Raw genomic sequence first — 18,442 nt, forward strand, 5'->3', positions numbered from 1 at the left:
ACCCGGCTTTCTAAGGGACAGCGCCCTTAACGGCAGGGCTCGAGTTCCTATATTCAGACCAAACCCTCCAACTACAGGATCCTTTTTTCTTAATAAATTTTATTTTGATAATTGTAAAAAGGAAAATCAGGACCCAAACTAAAGGCAACTTACAAAGTTCAAATATATACTCCTTATAGAATAGAGCTTTGTAATTTCCAGGCCCTCCGGGGGAAGGGAGGCCCCAAGGGCAAAGGGGAAAGCAGCAAGGCCGTCACACAATTCAATCAGAAGAGACGTTGGTGAGAGAGCTCAGTGGGCCTCTGGACGTGAAGAATGGGAGAGAAGAGCAATGGTTTTGCCACCCAAAACTCAGTCCATCTTGAGGTTAACATAGATGTAACGGATGAACTTTAGGGAAGAAAAAAAAGAGATGGTACCTAGCATGAGGAAGAAGACGTAACCTGTGAGTAAGGAGTAGCCAAAAAACTCTACTGTCTGTACGGCCCCTGACATGTTGGAGCGCCGGGCATAGTAGAAAACGGAGTAGAGGAAGATGAAGAGCCCAGTGGAGCCAACACTCAGCACAGACCGCCACCACCAGCGGTAATCCTCCCCAGACAGCTGGAAGTAGGTGAGCGCAATGGAGATGCACGCTCCCACGCTCAGCAGGATGGCGAAGACAAAGAAGAGGATGCCGTACAGAGTGTACTGTTCCCGACCCCAGACTGTGGCAAAGATGTAGTAGAGCTCCACGGAGATGGCACTGTGAAGAGAAGAGACGGTACACGGCATCAAAGGGCTGTGCACCGCCAGCCCAGTGACCAGCTCCACACCCAGCCACCACCCCCCCGGTGGTGCCGGTCCGCTCCGCTCCCTGCCCGGGAGTTCCCGGCTCCGCAGGGACTCTTCTACCCGCGACTAGCGGTGCTCATTTCAAAAGCATCTGCCCTCATTGGTTGGGAGCAAGGATCTTGTCTGTTTTCTTTTCTGCTGTCTTATCTGCCTGGCACTGGAGGTACTCAACAAACTGAATACTCAATCACATGGGCTTCAAGCCCCACGTGGTGCCTGTGGACGCTGAAGTCAGAAACCAGAAAGATGGTGAAAGGAACAAGGTCTCTGGAGAGCTTTTTAAGTGGGACACCCTCATCTGTGAACTACCTCACGCGGAGTCCTGCTTGGAGAAAGGAGGACCCATTTAATGATCTCTTAATGGTAAAGCTGAACTAGGGATTATCACTCTTACTGGGCTAGGGTACTGGGAAAGGAAAAGTCAGGAACCTGAGAGTGATGGCCTTGGCATAAAGGGAGGATACCTGAAAGGCAGGAAGCCTCCAACAGTCATGTGGATGAGCGTAGACTTGTACCAGGGCTGGGGTGGGATTTCCCGGGCGATGTTCTTGGTGCGACAAGGTGCGTCAAAGGGGCTAGCATTGTTCTTCCCGAAGATGCCTCCAATGACAGTGAGGGGGAAACCCACCAGCAGCCAAACCGTCAGAAGCAGCAAAATGGTGGTGGCTGGCAGAGCCTGTGTCGAACCATTAGCCCAATGCACCGAGTTCACCACACTCCACGTCAGGAAGAAAGGCACTGCAGGGATGCGCCCCCAGAAGGAGGGTCAGCAGGAGGAGCTACATCCCGGGGCCACCCACTCAGACTAGACCTAACAGGGAGAGGGGCGAAGCATCCTGCTCGCAGGTGGACCTCGCCCTTCCACATCCCGTGGTTTCCTGTTCCTTTTCTTACCAACATCCCCTCCCCCGTCATTATCGTTAAAGAGCAAGGCCACTGTTACATAATGCTCTAGAGTAACACAATCCACCTGCCTCCAAGGCCCTATCCTGCTGTGGCATCTGTGATTCCTAGCATGAGACGTCCCTTTGGATTAAGGCCCTGTTTTCAGAAAGCTCTGGTTCAAACATAAATGTGATGAAATATAAATCAGACAGGATTGGGAACACAAAAGGCTTAGAATGCAGACTACTACGGCCTTTGAAATGACAAACCAGCTTGTAAGGCTAGAGTCCCGTAGCCACCTCCAAATAAAAAAAAAATTTTTTTTAAAGGGAGAGTACCAAAACATAAGTTTCAGAAAGAGTGTTATTTCACTCTTCATGTAATGGTCACAAATACGGGCTCTTGAGTCAGACTGCCTGGGTCTGAAACCTGCTCTACTCCCTCTTAGGAGTGTAATGTCGGGCAAATTACTTAAGCAGCCTGAAGTTCAACTTCCTCATCTATAAAATGGGGACAATATTACCTACCACATAGGGTTGCTGTGGGGATTTAATGAGATGAAGTGTGTCGAGTGCTTACCATGCTGCCTAGAACATTTTAAGGACTTACTTAATTTTTGACTATGCAAAAGAAATGCATTCTGGTCTTCTGAATGGTTTTGTTTCTTTTGCCTATTTTTATTCCCTTAAAGCCTTACTCTAACTCTATCCCAGGTTCCACAACGTATTCTAAGTTCCTCAAATCGGCCCACCAGGCCAGCCCACCAGGGAAAGGACAGTCCTCACCAGAGAAGAGGCTGGTGGTGAGAATGATGTTCCACACCCAACGCTCGCCTCCAATCTGCCGGTAGAAGTGGCTGGACACGTAGCCAGAGATGCAGCAGGTCAGGGCATACAACAAGATGGCGGCCGAGTTAATGGCCCCGTGACGGTGCACATTGAACATGCCCAGCAGCGCCATGACAATAATGCCTGCAGGGTGGTAGTGGAAAGCCTGTGTCAGGTCTCAACCTATCCCTTTTCTGGCAATTTCAGAGGAATCAGCCCCCTTCCACCCAGACCCAAGGTCTCCAGGAAAACAATATCCCCTAATTCTGTTGTCCAGCAAACCCACAACTGAATATACACATCCTTTCTTTTTCTTTTTTTCAAGTAGGCTCCATGCCCAGCATGGAGCCCAACGCTGGGCTTGAACTCACGACCCTGAGATCAAGACCTGAGCTGAGATCAAGAGTCGGACGCTTAACCGACTAAGCCACCCAGGTGCCCCTATACACATCCTTTTTAAGGCCACCCCACCCCTTAGGTCTGCCCCTCACCTGGACAGAAGAGAGGATCAGCAGATCTTTCCAGAACAAACCACCTGCTTAGTTCTACCCCTTGAGAGAAATCCCTGATTAATTTTTATCACCTCACCAGTGCCAAGGGCCAGGAACTGGGCACCCACACCAAGCACAGCACAGAGCAGACCACGGTACGGAGGGAAGCGGAAGACATCTGTATGGATAATCTTCCAGCCATTGTCACCTTGGTCAAAGTCATCACCAGAACCTGCAGATGTAGTCTCCTCATCCAAGTTGTATCGAGCCAGGTCATTTCGAAGCACACGCATGAGAATGACAGCCACAAAACCCACCAGTAAAAACACAAGCACCATGGAATTGATGATGGACAACCAATGGATCTCCAGTGTTCTGGGAAAGAAACCACCATCATCGCCACGGCGCCTGTCACTCCGACGCTCCACTGAAGTCTCGGACCAGCGCACACTGTAGGTGTGGGTGAGGCCTAAGAACTCATCCGCTCGTAACCCATCTAAGCTGTGGGGCTTGACATCCCGCACCGAGACATTGGCAAATATAATTCGATCTCCATGGAATTCTAGGTGGAAATCCAAATGGGTCCAGAGCCCTATCTTGTGGCTGTGAGGCAGGAAGCCACTTTCCTCCATGTAGCCCACAAAGCCGCGGATTGGCAAGTCGTCCACTACAAATTCAAAGTAGTACAGTTCCTCAATGGCCTGGCGCAGGTGCTCCACCTACAAAGAGCAAGTCAGGAGTCAGACAAGGCCTCCCCAGGCAGAGGGTTAGAGCAAGGTGTCACAGCCTGGACACTACTCACATTCTGGGCTGGATAGTTCTTTATTGTGGGCAGCTGTCCTGTGCACTGTAATATGCACCATCCCTGGCTTCTTCCCACTAGGTGTCAGTAGCACCCCCCATAGTGACAATCAAAATGATCTCCAGACATTGCCAAATGTCCCTTGAGAGACAAAACCGAACTGCCCCCTGTTGAGAACCACTGGGTTAGATCCTAGTATGCTGGGATTCTCCAAAAAGAGCAGTATGACTTGAAGGGGATTAAGGTGTAGAAAAAGGAGAAAGGCAAGGTGTAAGAAGGTCTAGGGTAGACTAAAGAAGAGCGCCCTAAGGTAGGATTTGCTAAAGCAAAAAGCATTACAGGAAAGATAAGAGTGGAAAGGAGCTAGTTAAGAAAGCCAAGAGGTAGGTATGGAGGGAAACCATGCAGGAGTGACAGCTGGGCCCTTATTACCAACAGAGCGGCTTGGAGTCAGGAGCCCTGGGCTCTAGTATCACCTCTGCAATTCAATATCCATGTAGTCTTGGAAAAGTCGCTTTTGAGCAAGTAGGTTTCTTCCTCAACTGAATGCAAATAGTACCACCTGTCCTGCCTACCAGTGGGGTTGGCGTTAGAATCAAGTCAAATCATTTCCACAGAGGTGCTATAAAACCGTGAATTAGAAGGCACTGTTATTAGTCCCCGGGAGGGAGGGCTAAGTGCTCGCCAATGTGCAGAGGCTGACCTGTGCAGAACTGAGCTGCATGTGGCACAGAATTCTCTTCTCCACATTCTCCCGAAAGCGGATCTCGTACAAAGACTCTGCCATTCGGTCCCCATCCAGCACTTCACCCAGGCTAAGGCTTTTGTGACGGATCTTCTCCGGGCAGCAGACCGGAAGCTGATAGTAGTGGTAAGTCTCCTGAGGGTTGTGGTAGGGTCCCACTTTGTTGACATACAGAATGACGGGGTCACCGGCCTTGTAGTGTGTCACACCTTCCACCCCTGGCTCACGGCCTGTGCCCAGCAGCAGTATCAGGAATGGCAACCACTGGCAGCTCCAACTCGGCGGGTGCCCTAGGACTGTCATCCTTAAGGCAGTGGAACCTGTTTGGGGGAATCCTGCAGTTTTGAAAACCAGGGATCAACTCCTGACGCCCCAGCTCAGGTCCTTCGAAACGAAGCCCCATAGCTCCAATTTCTCCCCTTGGCCTCTCGAACCCTCCCTCGGGAGGCCGCCCCCCGACCCCCCCACAATACTGTCTCTATCCGCCTCTGCTCTCTCGTCCTCTGGATCTGGGGTCCCCGTCCCGCAGCCCGCCTGCCCGGGACCTCCCCGCGCGCCCCAGCCCGTTTCCATGGCAACGCCGCGCGGCCTCGCACCTCGGGCACCTTCCCGCGGCACCCGCGGGGTCCTCACCGCTCGGGTAGGGCTGGCCGAGGCGGCGCCCGCGGCCTCTGCGGCCCCGTAGCTGCCCCTGGGCTCCTGCCCGGGTCTCCCCCAGAGCGGCGCGCTAGCGGCGGCCCGGAGAGGACCTGACGCCCGACCTCCACGGGGTTGGCCGCCGCGGTGCCTGATCGCAGCGGCTGCGGCCGCACCACGCGGGACGCCGCACTCGGCTTAGTGAGGTGCTCCCCGACGCGCTTTCTCCAGCCGGGAGGCCGGCGCAGCTCCGGAGAGCCCGCAAGGCTCGGCTGGCCCGCCCCCTCCCCCCGGCGGGGGCCCTCCCGGCGATCTGCGGAGCAGCCCAGGACACGTCAGTCTTACCACTTCCGCCTCACCCGCCGGGACCTCAGCCCGGCGGAAAACTCCGCTCCTGGAGCCGAGCGGGGACCACGCCCCCGCCGCGGCGGCCGGGGCGCCGCTCCTCTGCCGGTTTCTCTGGCCGGGGCTACGGCTGAGGCCTGGCTGCGAGGCCGCGGACGTCCCTTCAGGGTGAGAGGCGCCGGCCGCCGCCCCCGGGAAGACCTGGGGCACGGGCGGAAGCCGGGGAGCCGTGCCCGCCGCACGCGTCCAGTGACTGTCCAGGAGACGGAGCCCGGTTGGTGGCTGGGCCCACACCTAGTGGACGCCCCGGAGCATTTGCCGACTGAACCAATGGGACTCGCCACCGACTGCAGAGGGCGAGCTCTGGGAGGCGGTCCATGGCCCCCAACCCGGGCGGGGGTGAGTGAGGCTTTGGGCGTCTCTGTGCTAGGACAGCGCGAGCACAGTCCATGCAGGTCGGGATCTCACCTCACTGCTTCTCTTAACCCGTCACGAATGGTCTCCCGCCGAAAAATAAACACGTGAATAAAAATATCTTCCGGAGGCTGCATTGGAGGCCTCCCTGGCCATATAATGACCGTCCCATGTTCGAACGTAGCAAGCCTGAGCCAGGTGTGGTGCGGAGGCACGCAGAGAGACAGGGTGTCTGCCCTTTTATTCCGTGAGTTGGGCAGCCTGACAGGCTATCGTTACTTGCAGGTAAAGAATCTTGACAGACGTTCGACTCTTTCGATGTTTTTGTTCGTATTTGTTTGTACGTGTTCGGGCTTTTCTTAATTTTGTATTGCAGATTTTTCTGGAAAAGTTTGCCCTTATTTGTCTCCGCTACTTTAAGGGAATCTGCCATTAGGGGAATTTTAAAGATCAGACCCAGGGGCAGTGACTACCGTTTGGCCACCTGGGGGCAACATGTAAGGATGCAGACTTAAGGGCGCCTGGGTGGCTCAGTTGGTTAAGCGACTGCCTTCGGCTCAGGTCATGATCCTGGAGTCCGGGGATCGAGTCCCGCATCAGGGTCCCTGCTCAGCAGACAGTCTGCTTCTCCCTCTGACCCTCCCCCCTCTCATGTGCTTTCTCTCTCTCAAATAAATAAATAAAATCTTAAAAAAAAAAAAAAAAAAAGGATGCAGACTTAAGGTTCTCTTTCCGGAAAGTAGTACAGGGGAAAATCTTAAGTGGCTTCTGGCCTGAAAAGTCCTCCATTTACCCTCTTCTGCACTCTCTGACCCAGCCCTCCTCCCTACAGGAGGAGGAGGTGAGGTTCTAGGAAGTAGGAGATTGAGTTTTTTAGATAAATCAGTGAATTTTGTAATTAGAAAAGTAACTTAGAGAAGCCAGAAACCTGGGACTCTTTCTCACTTACTCCCCCGTCCCAACCCCCAGCCTCCTCAGATCAATGTCGTCAAGCCCCCCTGCTGCTTATTTCCTCAATATCTTCCAAATACTTGCCCTCCCTGGCTGCCTAGCTTCGGGTCTCATCCTCTTGCACCTAAATTACCATGACAACCACCTTGCTAGTCTCCTGGTCACCTCCCCTCTTGGATCCATTTTCCACTCTGCTGCTGATTCATACATATACACACTATATATACTATTTCCTGCAACAGTGGTTCTCAGATCTTGGTGTGCATCAGATTCAGCTAGAAGCTTATTAAAAACATGGAGATCTGGGTCCATGAAATCAGGATCTTAGAGGAGGAGGTGACTAGGCATCATTTTCTAACAGGCTCTGACTTTGACTATTTCGACCAAAATTTGACCATGAGTACATAGGATAAACTCTAAAAAGCTTGGTATGTGAGGCCTGTCAGACCTGGATCTTCATTACTTCTCCAGGTACATTAATTGTATTCAAATTAGAATCTCGAATGTCATGTTCTCTCAAGCCTGCAAGCTCATATAGTTGCTTTGGCCTAGACTGCCCCATCTACCATTCCCTACTTACCTGCCTGGAGACTCCTCTTGAACAGTACAAATGCCTCCTCTATAAAGCCTGCCTCTACATCTTCCAGTCTTTGTTTATAGCAATTTATCTCACTGTACTGTTATTTTACTTATGTGTCTGTTTTCCTTGCTAATTACTAACTACTCACAGGAAGACTGTAATTTATCCATCTTGATATCCTCAGGACTTAGCAGTGCTTTTGTATAAAGTAGGCAGCTTAATACACGTTTTTTGAATAAACTGGTTTACCCGCTGGACATGATGAGGACAGAGCTGCCACCAAGCTACCTATCCAGAGGAGCAGAAGATGGGCGGAGCAGAGTGGGCCTCCTTACCATGGTGTGTCCTGGACAACTCATCTTGGCAGTTTGAGAATGTAGATCTAGCTTCCAACAAACTCTGGAACTACCCTGCCAGCAGGATCAGCAGGCTGTCAATAAACAGGAATTTACCAGTAGCCTACGGCACAATCTGTTCTTGGAGTTGTTTTTTTTTGGAAGATAGAAAATAAATCTGATTCTTCTTTTGTCCTTTCCCCTGCATGCCACCCCCCACCCTGCACACACACAGTCTTAAATCCAGGTAACCCCTCTAGCAAGGCGAGCCCCACATGGGGCTCCCTGCTCAGCGGGGAGCCTGCTTCTCCCTCTCCCTCTGCTGCTACCCCTGCTGTGCTCGCTCCCTCTCTGTCAAATAAATTGAAGCATGCTCCCTGAGCGGAGAGCCTGATGCGGGGCTCAATCCCAGGACCCTGGGTTTATGACCTGAGCTGAAGGCAGATGCTTACCCACTGAGCCACCCAGGCACCCCCAATTTTATCTTTTAACATACATGCAGTGCTCCAGCCAAGCAGAATTACTTTTCCTTCATTGTTCCCTCTGTCCTGGCAAACCCCTACTCTTCCTTGAGGACTTAGCTCATGAGCTGTTTTAAGGACACCTTTACTGACTGCTCAAGCCCAAACTGGATGTTCCTCCTTTCTGGGTGCTCCCAGAGCCCCAGTACTTTCTCTGTCACAGCATCTAACGTAGTGTCTGTAATTGTGTTTTTTCTGCTTGCATCTCCCATTAGGGCTGTAAGGAAGGTCAACTGACCAGAAGAGGGAGATGAAGTTAAGAGGTTTGAGAAGAATGGGTTGTGGAGAATGGAAGCGAGCTGATCTGGAAAATGAGCAGGATCACTGGGCAGCATTTGGGGGTCCAACTGAGGTTAAAAACACAATTTATAGACACATGATTTTAACACTGTTAAGATTTTTTTAGCATCTTGGGTACAGGTGCTTGAATATTTTTTTTTAAAGATTCTATTTAGGGGCGCCTGGGTGGCTCAATCGTCAGGCATCTGTCTTCGGCTTGGGTCATGATCCCAGGGTCCTGGGATCGAGTCCTGAATTGGGCTCCCTGCTCGGCGGGGAGCCTGCTTCTCCCTCTCCCTCTGCTCTGCCGCTCCCCCTGCTGTGCTGTCAAATAAATAAAAATAAAATCTTTAAAGATAAAATTGGAGAGCTAAGCAGGGTCAGATGTTGAAGCCATATAAAAGAATTTGGACTTGATCCTGAGGCAAATGGGGAGGCACGGAATTGTTTTTAAGTGGGAATCAAATCTGTGTTATGCCTTGGAGTTCAGGGTGAAGACAGACTGGAGGGGAGCAGAAGCCATGCTAGAGTGATCAGTTGATGGAGGCTTGACCTAAGGTGGTGGCAGCCGCTTCAAGAGCCTGGAGTGTATTATTAAAGATAGTTTTAAGAGGTAGAAGAGGTGACAGATTGGATGTAGGGGCTGAGGCAGAGGGAAGGGTCTAGGATGACTGGGTGTGTAAATTGAAGATGAGTATAGAATTCAACAGAGGGTGCCTGGGTGCCTCAGTCGGTTAAGCGTCTGCCTTCGGCTCAGGTCATGATCCCAGGGTCCTGGGATGGAGCCCCACATTGGGCTCCTTGTTCAGCGGGGAGCCTGCTTCTCCCTCTCCCTCTGCCTGCCGCCCCCCCTGCTTGTGCTCTCTCTCTCTGTCAAATAAATAAAATCTTAAAAAAACCAGAACAAAACAGAGGACGTCTAGGGCAAGAACAGAAAGAGTTGAATTTTGGACATGGTGAGTTTAAGATACCTGAGAGAGACATGTCCATGTGATGTCCAGTAAGCAACTGGATGCTGGATCTGGAACTCCAGAGGACATCTGGGATAGAGATGAGATTAGGAGGAGTCAGCATGGATGTAATAACTAAAGTGTTGGGAAATGGGTGAGATCCTAATGGGAGGACATAAAGCTCTGAGGAAATAAGGCCTGTGGTAGAACCTTCCAGATATGATTAAGGGACAGACAGAGAAGATAAGGCTCCAGTGAAGCCTGAGGAATGGCTAGAGGGATAGGAGGAAAAGTACAGAACTTAGGGTCATGGGAAGATAAGAATGCATTTCAGAGTTCCCAGGTGGAGTCTATTCCACCCCTTCAATCTGGGATCCTTGTAACCTTGAAACTGTCTTTACTTGTATAAAGGTATGGAAGTGATGCTCTGCAATTTTGGAGTCTGGGCTTAATTGATCATGCAATTTCTTTTTTTTTTTTTTCCTCATGTAATTCTGTGCTACTATGTAGAGGAACTCTGGCTAGTCCGCTGGATAGTGAGACCATATGCAGCAGAAACAAACCACCCCAGCTAAGATGAGACCACCAGAAGAACCACCCAACTGAGCACAGCTCAACTTGCCAGAAAATAAATGAATAAATAAAAGGGTGGTTGCTTTAAGCCAGACAAACAAACAAAAAACATTGTAAAGTTAAGATTCCTTAGAATAGGCTTCTACAACACCTTGCGATTCTCTGTCATATTCTCACACGCAAGTTTCTCACTCTGGATAATAAACTCTGAGTACAGGGTCTCTGTTGGCGTTATTAGCTGTTTTATCCCAGTACTCAGTGCACGGCCTGGCACACAGTGGGTGCTCTCAATGGACATGAATGGGTGAAGGGACTAGATCTATGTGGGGGGGGTCTCACCAGACTGCAGAAGCTGCCCCCAGGAATATGTTCCACCGTGCACTTCATTCTCAAGCCTTGTGGCCCAAGGTGGAAAGAAGGTGAATTGTGATGTATGCGGAACATGGGACCTTGGCGAATTCCGTAACCAGGAGGAGGAAGAAGTAACAACAGCCAGTGGAGACAAAAAGAACTGCTGCCCCCTTCTCCCCGCTCCACGTTCCCAGTGGGGAGGTGAGCCCAGCATCCCAGACTCACATGACTATATAGGCAAGCATTTGGAGACTAACTTTACTTTGTTACCCCAGCCCTCGGTGGCTCAAGGTTGGCTTTCTGAGCAGATAATAGGCTTCGAAGTAGCACAGTTCCCTGCTCTCAGCAAGCCCAACACCATGGGGAAGGGAGACACCTCGGAGGTAGCACCACCTACCTCAGCCTACCGCTCCGTCATGGAGGACTATGGTTACGAGGTGGGCAAGGTCATTGGCAATGGCTCCTATGGGACGGTGTATGAGGCTTACTACACAAAGCAGAAGGTCATGGTGGCTGTCAAGATCATCTCAAAGAAGAAGGCCTCTGAGGACTATCTTAACAAGTTCCTGCCCCGTGAGATACAGGTTGGAAAGGGAACTGAGACCAAGCTGCTTAAAACTTCTCAGAAGGGGTGTGGTTAGGAGGGGGTGGAGTGAGAACACCCCCCCCACACACCCCCCCGCAGGCCTGAATGTCTCACTAAGCAGCAGGAAAATGACTTGATGTAAATTCAACCTCTTTCCACCCACCCACTCACCTCCAGTCCAGCCCCTCACAAAGTAGAAGTCCAAAGCCGAGGGTTTGCCCACAGATCACCCAGCCCTCTGGAGTTTAATCCGCTTGCAGAGTTCTAAGTTAAGTTAGCCGTGGGACAGCAGGAGGCCTGGGAGCACAGCCCGGGTTCTCCCTTCCCAGGTTTGATGGGTCCCTCTTCCGGGGCCAGGTCATGAAGGTCCTGCGGCACAAATACCTCATCAACTTCTACCAGGCCATCGAAACCACATCCCGAGTATACATCATTCTGGAGCTGGCTCAGGGCGGTGATGTCCTCGAGTGGATCCAGCGATATGGGGCTTGCTCTGAGCCCCTTGCTGGCAAGTGGTTCTCCCAGATGACCCTGGGCATCGCCTACCTGCACAGCAAGGGCATCGTGCACCGGTGAGGGCGCTGCCAGCCAGGCTGGGGCCTTTGGGCTCTCGGGGGGGGTTTATGCATGTTTCCCACTTTCTGCCCTCTTTGTTCCTCCCTTGACCTCCCTCAGTTATCTAGGCCCATTCATCCCCTCTATCTTAATTCTCTGCTCAAGAACGTTTCAGTAGCGCCCACCGTGAGCACGGCACTCTGAACTACAATGACGAGCCCCCTGTAGTCCTCAGGTACCATCCTCTCTCACCTTTGGGCTCTGCTCACAACTCCATGGCTCTTTCCTCTCTACCTTGTATCCTCATAAAGGTACCTCTCTCCCACCTTGCCTTTTCTCTAGCCTCTGACCCCTGGCCCTTCAGCTCCCGGTCTAATACTAAGCCCTCTCCCCAGCCTGACCCCCAGCCTTTCTGCTGCTGGTAGGGACTTAAAGTTGGAGAACCTGTTGCTGGACAAGCGGGAGAATGTGAAGATATCGGACTTTGGCTTCGCCAAGATGGTGCCTTCTAACCAGACAGTGCATAGTAGCCCTTCTTACCGCCAAATGAACTGCTTTACAAACCACCTCAGCCAGACCTACTGTGGCAGCTTTGCTTATGCGTGCCCGGAGATCTTGCTGGGCTTGCCCTACAACCCTTTCCTGTCTGACACCTGGAGCATGGGCGTCATCCTCTACACTCTAGTGGTCGCCCGGCTGCCCTTTGATGACACCAATCTCAAGAAGCTGCTGAAAGAGACTCAAAAGGAGGTCACTTTTCCACCTAACTACTCCATCTCCCAGGAGTGCAAGGTGCTGGCTCCCCCAGGAGGGCTGAGGCCTCAGGGATGACCCACAGGGAGGGAAGACCCATCCTAGGCCTCCCCACCCCGGGGGAGGCTCTTCCCCACCAGACCCATCTCACACTTTAGCCCCTGCCCTAGAGGAGTTGGCGGGGAGGGACCTTAAAGGGCCACCCCTGGGCTCGGCACCTTACCTGGGAGTCATAAGCAGGTTTCAGCCTCTGTCTCTTTAGGCCAGAAAGGGATTATGCAAGAGGTTTCCCCCACGGTACCCTTCCTTTCTCTCTCCTCCAGGGAGTTAAATGCCTGGCTCTTCAGGACAAAATCAGGACCACACCCCCTTTCACCAGAGTGGTGTGATGGGCTATCCTGCTTCTCTTAGGTCCAACTGCTCACTGCCTGTGTGGCACAATGGGGGGCAAGCTCAGCCAAGACCTCTCTTTCCCCTGCCCTAGAACCTGGTCCTCCAGACGCTACGCCAAGCCACCAAGCGTGCCACCATCCTGGACATCATCAAGGATCCTTGGGTGCTCAAGTTCCAGCCTGAGCAACCCACCCAGGAGATCAGGCTGCTTGAGGCCATGTGCCAACCCCCCAGCACCACTAATCGGCACCAATCCTTGGAAATCAATACCTAAAAATGGTTGAAGGAAGGGGTTGGGAGAGGAGCAAAGCAGGAGGGTCTGGGGCTAAAAATCCTCTATACCAAAAATAAATCTATTTCTGATTTAGTTTCATCAGCTGGGGTCAAAGACATTCTTTCTTCAGGGGAACCTTAGCAGGGAACCCTACTGAGACCAAGAGGTGGATTTCTAACCAGAGTCTGTAACCAGTCACCTTGATGTCTGTAAGTCAATAGGGTAATTCACAATGTAGCTCATATGTGGCTCATGGAGGAGAGGGTGCTGGCATAAACACACACTTTGGGGAAGCTTCATTATTCTGGCTAAGTAAATGCTCATTATTTTACATCTCTGTGCACTCTAAATGTTCAAGCAGTGGGAAAGGGGCCCCAGTTGCTATTTGGTTATGGCTCTGCCTCTGTTTACAGTCCGAAGGGATGGCATTATTTGTTCTCTTTGAAATGGGCATCAGGATGTGTGAAATATCTTGGTTCCTTCTCCCTTCTCCAGATGCCACCTTAACCACTATTGGAACAATCCCAGTGAATCATGGTCCCTCATCGATTGCTCTTAGAAATGGCAAGGGCGCCTGGGTGGCGCAGTTGGTTGAGCGTCTCGCTCTTGGTTTCAGCTTGGGTCATGATCTCGGGGTTGTGGGACTGAGCCCCGAATCAGGCTCTGCGCTCAACAGGGAGTCAGCTTGGGGTTCTCTCTCCTCTCTCTGCCCTTCCTGCTTCCACGCTCTCTCAAAATAAGTAAACAAATCTTAAAAAAAAAAAGAAAAGAAAAAAACCTAAATGACAGTTCAAACAAGCCTATTTACTGTGGGTTCTGAATAAAGGAAAGCTACTTGCTCCTTCATCCCTATATTCTCCCTCCCTGTCCTTGAAAATGGGCTTTGAAAAAGGAAAATGAGTAGTAAATCATGGGGCTGTCTTGGCAGAGGCATGATTGGGGGAAAGCAATGAGAGAAGACTCAGAGACAGCTCCATATGGGTCGAAGATAAATAATACTTGTGCTGAACCTCAGCACTAGGCAACTCTAGGACAAACCAACTTGAAAGATGAAATAGTACCTACCTAGAACATAGTAGGTCAAGATATTGTCAACTCCCATTTGTTCTCTGTTCCAATACTTCGTTATTCCCTTCATTACTCCCATTGTGATTCAATGCTTGAAACAAAGCTCCAAAGGCCAGGGAAGAGTTTCAGGTGTAGACGAGGCAGTATAAGCACTATGGTTCCATCTGCCCGATTTTATTGGGAACAAGGGCACTGTAACTGCTATCAGAGAAGGGAGCCCAGGGGCTCCTCTCGCACCAAGGTCCTTTTTCAGAGTTGAGCCAGGGAGGGGAGGGCGACAACCCCTTTTCAGACAGGGTCACACTATCACCCTCAGCAGGACCTCCCCAAAAGGCTATGTTCCTTTAGCTTAGCACTTGGCACTTAAGGAAAAGAGACCAATGAAGGCAGCACTGGGAGAACAAGCCCAGACTTATCAGGATACCAACTCAGCCAACTGCTTTAGTGCTTCTTCATCTTCATCTGCTTCAGGAGCTTCAGGGACAAGGATACCCAGAGAAAGAAAGAAACGTTAGGGCGGTAGCAACTTCCAACAATCCCCTGCTAGAACACTGGAAGTCTGCTGAATTTTCTTTCCCCAGCAAAGAACCTAAAGGTGTGGTCCTTCTGCTCGCTGGGCTGCTGCTAACTCCCAGGGCACCCTTGTACAAATGAAGAAAATGTGCTTCTCTCTCCCAGAACTTGCAGCCCTACCCCAGGGTACCCAGCTTGCTGAATGAGGCACAAGCTGGACTTTAGTCTTCATTCCTGTTCAGCCAGGTGCCCTTATGCAGTCAACAACCTGTGCAACGGTAGCAGCAGCCCTCTCTGCCTGGTTCCTTTGAAGCAGGATGTAAGAGGAATAATCTTTCCCCATATCTATCCCACCTCCTCAAGTCCTTAAGACAACAGAATAGCCCTGAGTACCTGGTCCTGCAGGCAGATGTGTAGAGGGTACAGTGGGCAGTTCAATGGGGGGTTCTTCCTCCTTGTCACCCACAGTTAACAAGTCCCGGGCCAATTCCTCCTGCTCCAGCTCCTCTAGCTCTTCCAACAGTTCATCCTGGATATGGAACAATAAAACTGTTTAAGATGAAGAAATGAGGGGCGCCTGGGTGGCACAGCTGGTTAAGCGTGAGACTCTTGATTTCAGCTCAGGTTGTGATCTCAGGGCTCTGATCTCAAGGTTGTGAGATCGAGCCCCATGTTGGGCTCCAAGCTCATCAGAGTCTGCTTAGGACTCTGCCCTCTCTCTCTGCCCTTCCCCTCCTGTGATCTCATGCTCTCTCTCTCAAATAAATAAATATAATCTTAAAAAAAAAAAAATGAAGAAAGGGAACTTCTACTCCCAAAAACATACCACTTTTGGAGTCCCTCTCCTCCCCCAAACTTGCCCCATGATCCTCTTGGGCATTCCTTCTGGCTGGTCTCCTGCTTTCTCCCATATTCCCTGACCCCTCAGTCCCAATCACCTCATCCACAACGTCTCCAAAGCCCACAGGCCGAGATATGGCATCCGAGATCTGCTGGGCCACCTCCTGTTGTTCTGTAATGTCAGCCATCAGTTCATCCACCTTGTCAATGTCCCTGAGAACAAGATATACAGCCAAGAAATCAGGCAACAACCCTCCTGACTCTCCTGTCTTGCCTGAGTGAAGACCCTCCTGTCTGTGGCCTCAGGCTGATAAATCCACAGCTATCAGGTAGAAGAGGTCCCTGGGAAATTGTACAGAGGCAAGGGAGCCTGAGGATTGGTAAGAAGCCACACCGGGGAGGATAGGCTGCACTTCCCTCTCTGAAGGGTCTTAAATCATCTTTCTTCCTTATAATGCTTTAGCCAGCAAAGAGATCTTACAGGAAGCAAGGAGACCGACAGAGGTCTGGCTGTCATAGGCATGTCTATAATGTAAATTCACATTCTGAGAGGTTTTAACATTCAAAGTACAATACCAAGCTACTTTCCCCAGCGCCTGGGCCCCCTGCTTCCCTCCCCCTGTACCCACATGTCCTGGTAGGCCTTCTTCATGCCTTGGGCAGCAAGCTCCATGGTACGAAGCACTTCTGCATTGGTGGTGGCATTCTCGATGGCCTCACGCTGAAACTCCAGGGTGGATAATGTCCCATCAGTTTGTGCCAGCTGTTGTTCCAATCTTTTCTTCCTCCGCAAAGCCTGTAGGGCGGCTGACCCAGCACACACCTTGAACATCAGAGCCAGAAGCCCTTGCTTCCTACCTGGGCCCACCCTACTGGCACCTCTCCCCCATTACCTCTCTTATTCTTGATCCCATGCTTCTTGGCCATTTGTAGCTCCTGTTGAATCTTCTGCTCCAGAAACTCCTGTTTCTTGATCAGTATCTTCTCTGTCTCCTTCAGTTTCTGTATTGCCTCTTCAGGGGTTGGCCCCTTCTCCTTCTTCCCTGGAGTCCAATCAAGCAGGCCCATATTGTGTGGAGGAAAAATACCAGCCACCAGTTACTAAGTGCATAGTATGTGCTAGGCACTTGACTGCATTATTGTTAATCCCAAAAGGACTCTCTACAGTGAATGTACTATCTTCACTTTACAAATACAGAAAAGGGCACAAAGATGTTAAATTGTTTTTGTTTAAAATCACAACTAGGGGCACCTGGGTGGCTCAGTCGTTGGGTGTCTGCCTTCGGCTCAGGTCATGATCCCAGGGTCCTGGGATTGAGTCCCGCATCGGGCTCCCTGCTCTGCGGGAAGCCTGCTTCTCCCTCTCCCACTCCCCCCGCTTGTGTTCCCTCTCTCGCTGTGTCTCAGTCTGTCAAATAAATAAATAAATAAAATCACAACTAGTAAGAATAGAGGAGTAATCGAAATGTGGCAGTATGACTTTCAAATCCAGTATTCGTTTGCTATTCCAAGCTGCCTTTCAAATCATTTCCAGGCCTTTTTAAAAAAATAATAGACTTTGTTTTTCGGAGCAGTTTTAGGTTCACAGCAAACTTGAGTGTCAGGTACAGAGTTCCCATACACCCCCTGCCCCCACACATGCACAGCCGCCCCACTATCACATCCCCACCGGAGTTTGGTCACTTTTTATAATCACTGTTGCACTTGCTGTCCTAGCAGATGCTCAAGGTCCTGACTCCACAGGATCAAACTGAATGAAGTACAGGGGCTAGAGAAAAAAAAAATCTGATCTCAATTTTCCCCTTCATCGTCTGCACTCCTAAAAAAACGATGGCCCTTGCCTGCTTAAAATCCTTCCACACTCTCTATTGCCTACAGGATAAAACCCAAAACTTGAATAAGACATACGAGGCCCTTCTTGATCTGGCCTTTGTTACGTCCACACACACACACACACACACAGTCCGTTCCCCTACACACACCATACTCTTTCCTGCCTGTTTTGCACACAGTTACATCTTCCTGGACAACCTCAATTCTCCACCCGGCATACCTCCAGCCTTCTGGCTCACAACCCCCCCCGCGCTGCTTCTGTGCTTCCCTGGGTGGTAGGTCCATCTCCATCATGGAGTTGCTACACGACACTGTATATGTCAGTTTGGGCTCGTCTTGCCCCACCAGATAGGCGCTTTAAGTAGGCAATCTTTCTTCATCACCTCAGCTGCCCTCTTGGCCAGCATAAAGGAAGCACCAGTGTTTTGGAAAGGACTAGATGAGGACGGGCAGAAACTCAACCCCTCCTCCCCGCCTGAACAGTGGGGACCCTCCGCTCCCGTCCCGGGCCGGCCCCCAGCTCTTCTCTCTGGGGCGGGGGAGGGGAGGCAGCCGGAGCCAGGCTCCCTAACAAGGCGGGGCCTCCTGGCACGTGAGGAGGCCTCGCTAGGCCGCGCATGGGGTTCTCGGGACAGCCCGCGTCCACGGCCTTCCCCGCACCCCCGCGGCCAGCCTCGCCCCGGCTCACCCCTCCCGAAGAGTCTGCCGAGCCCACTCATCGCCACCCTCGCCTCTCCCGCCTCCGCCCCACGGCGTCGGGCAACTTCCGCCTTGCTCTGGGAGGGTGCGGCCTCGGCGCTCCGAGACCCGCCTGGGCCAATCCCTCCTTGGGGCACCGCCGCGACATCATCAACTGGAGCCGACGAGGCCACTTCTACCACGTGACCCGAGCCACCAGCCCCCAACCCACTCGCTCCACTTAAAGCGGCCGCTTCACTTTGGGCTATAAAAAGGCCGCCGCACCCCCACCCCAAAACACAGTATTTGTTTTCCTGGAAGGGAGTGTGCAGGGTCGCGCGTCCCACTGCTTGGGGCCAGTGGAAGAGTTCTTCGGGCCCTTGGCAGAGCTCAGGGAACGGAGTGCGGATGGGGCGAGCACAAGGGGTGG

General features: G+C 51.5%; 3 protein-coding genes across 8 annotated transcripts; 1 reads left to right on the forward strand and 2 right to left on the reverse strand.

The window, feature by feature from the left end:
* Positions 1 to 79: 79 nt before the first annotated feature.
* Positions 80 to 5,798, reverse strand: TM9SF1 (transmembrane 9 superfamily member 1). Of its 6 annotated transcripts, none has more exons than XM_045900594.3 (6): positions 5,566 to 5,798; positions 4,543 to 4,904; positions 3,135 to 3,756; positions 2,505 to 2,690; positions 1,299 to 1,572; positions 80 to 745 (listed from the first exon to the last, which is right to left on the reverse strand). In XM_045900594.3, exons 2-6 carry the CDS (start codon positions 4,885 to 4,887, stop codon positions 352 to 354), a joined length of 1,821 nt encoding a protein of 606 aa, XP_045756550.1. In that variant the 5' UTR covers positions 4,888 to 4,904; positions 5,566 to 5,798; the 3' UTR covers positions 80 to 351. The 6 variants fall into 6 exon arrangements, with proteins under 6 accessions (XP_045756550.1, XP_064426943.1, XP_045756549.1 ...); XM_064570873.1 differs by having other exon boundaries at positions 4,543 to 4,919; XM_045900593.3 differs by lacking the exon at positions 5,566 to 5,798 and adding an exon at positions 5,218 to 5,440.
* Positions 5,799 to 6,126: 328 nt separating this feature from the next.
* On the forward strand, positions 6,127 to 14,156 carry TSSK4 (testis specific serine kinase 4). Its single transcript, XM_064570878.1, has 5 exons — positions 6,127 to 6,264; positions 10,106 to 11,103; positions 11,463 to 11,677; positions 12,086 to 12,452; positions 12,898 to 14,156. Exons 2-5 carry the CDS (start codon positions 10,879 to 10,881, stop codon positions 13,078 to 13,080), a joined length of 990 nt encoding a protein of 329 aa, XP_064426948.1. The 5' UTR covers positions 6,127 to 6,264; positions 10,106 to 10,878; the 3' UTR covers positions 13,081 to 14,156.
* A 150-nt stretch (positions 14,157 to 14,306) lies between these two features.
* Positions 14,307 to 18,178, reverse strand: CHMP4A (charged multivesicular body protein 4A). Its single transcript, XM_045900603.3, has 6 exons — positions 18,023 to 18,178; positions 16,395 to 16,544; positions 16,131 to 16,308; positions 15,600 to 15,714; positions 15,055 to 15,190; positions 14,307 to 14,622 (listed from the first exon to the last, which is right to left on the reverse strand). Exons 1-6 carry the CDS (start codon positions 18,051 to 18,053, stop codon positions 14,564 to 14,566), a joined length of 669 nt encoding a protein of 222 aa, XP_045756559.1. The 5' UTR covers positions 18,054 to 18,178; the 3' UTR covers positions 14,307 to 14,563.
* Between the last annotated feature and the right edge of the window lie 264 nt (positions 18,179 to 18,442).

Source organism: Mirounga angustirostris, unplaced genomic scaffold (genome assembly GCF_029215605.1).
Source record: "Mirounga angustirostris isolate CCGP_5_RB_7025 unplaced genomic scaffold, mMirAng1.0.hap1 SCAF_9, whole genome shotgun sequence".
NCBI classification, from domain to species: domain Eukaryota; kingdom Metazoa; phylum Chordata; class Mammalia; order Carnivora; family Phocidae; genus Mirounga; species Mirounga angustirostris.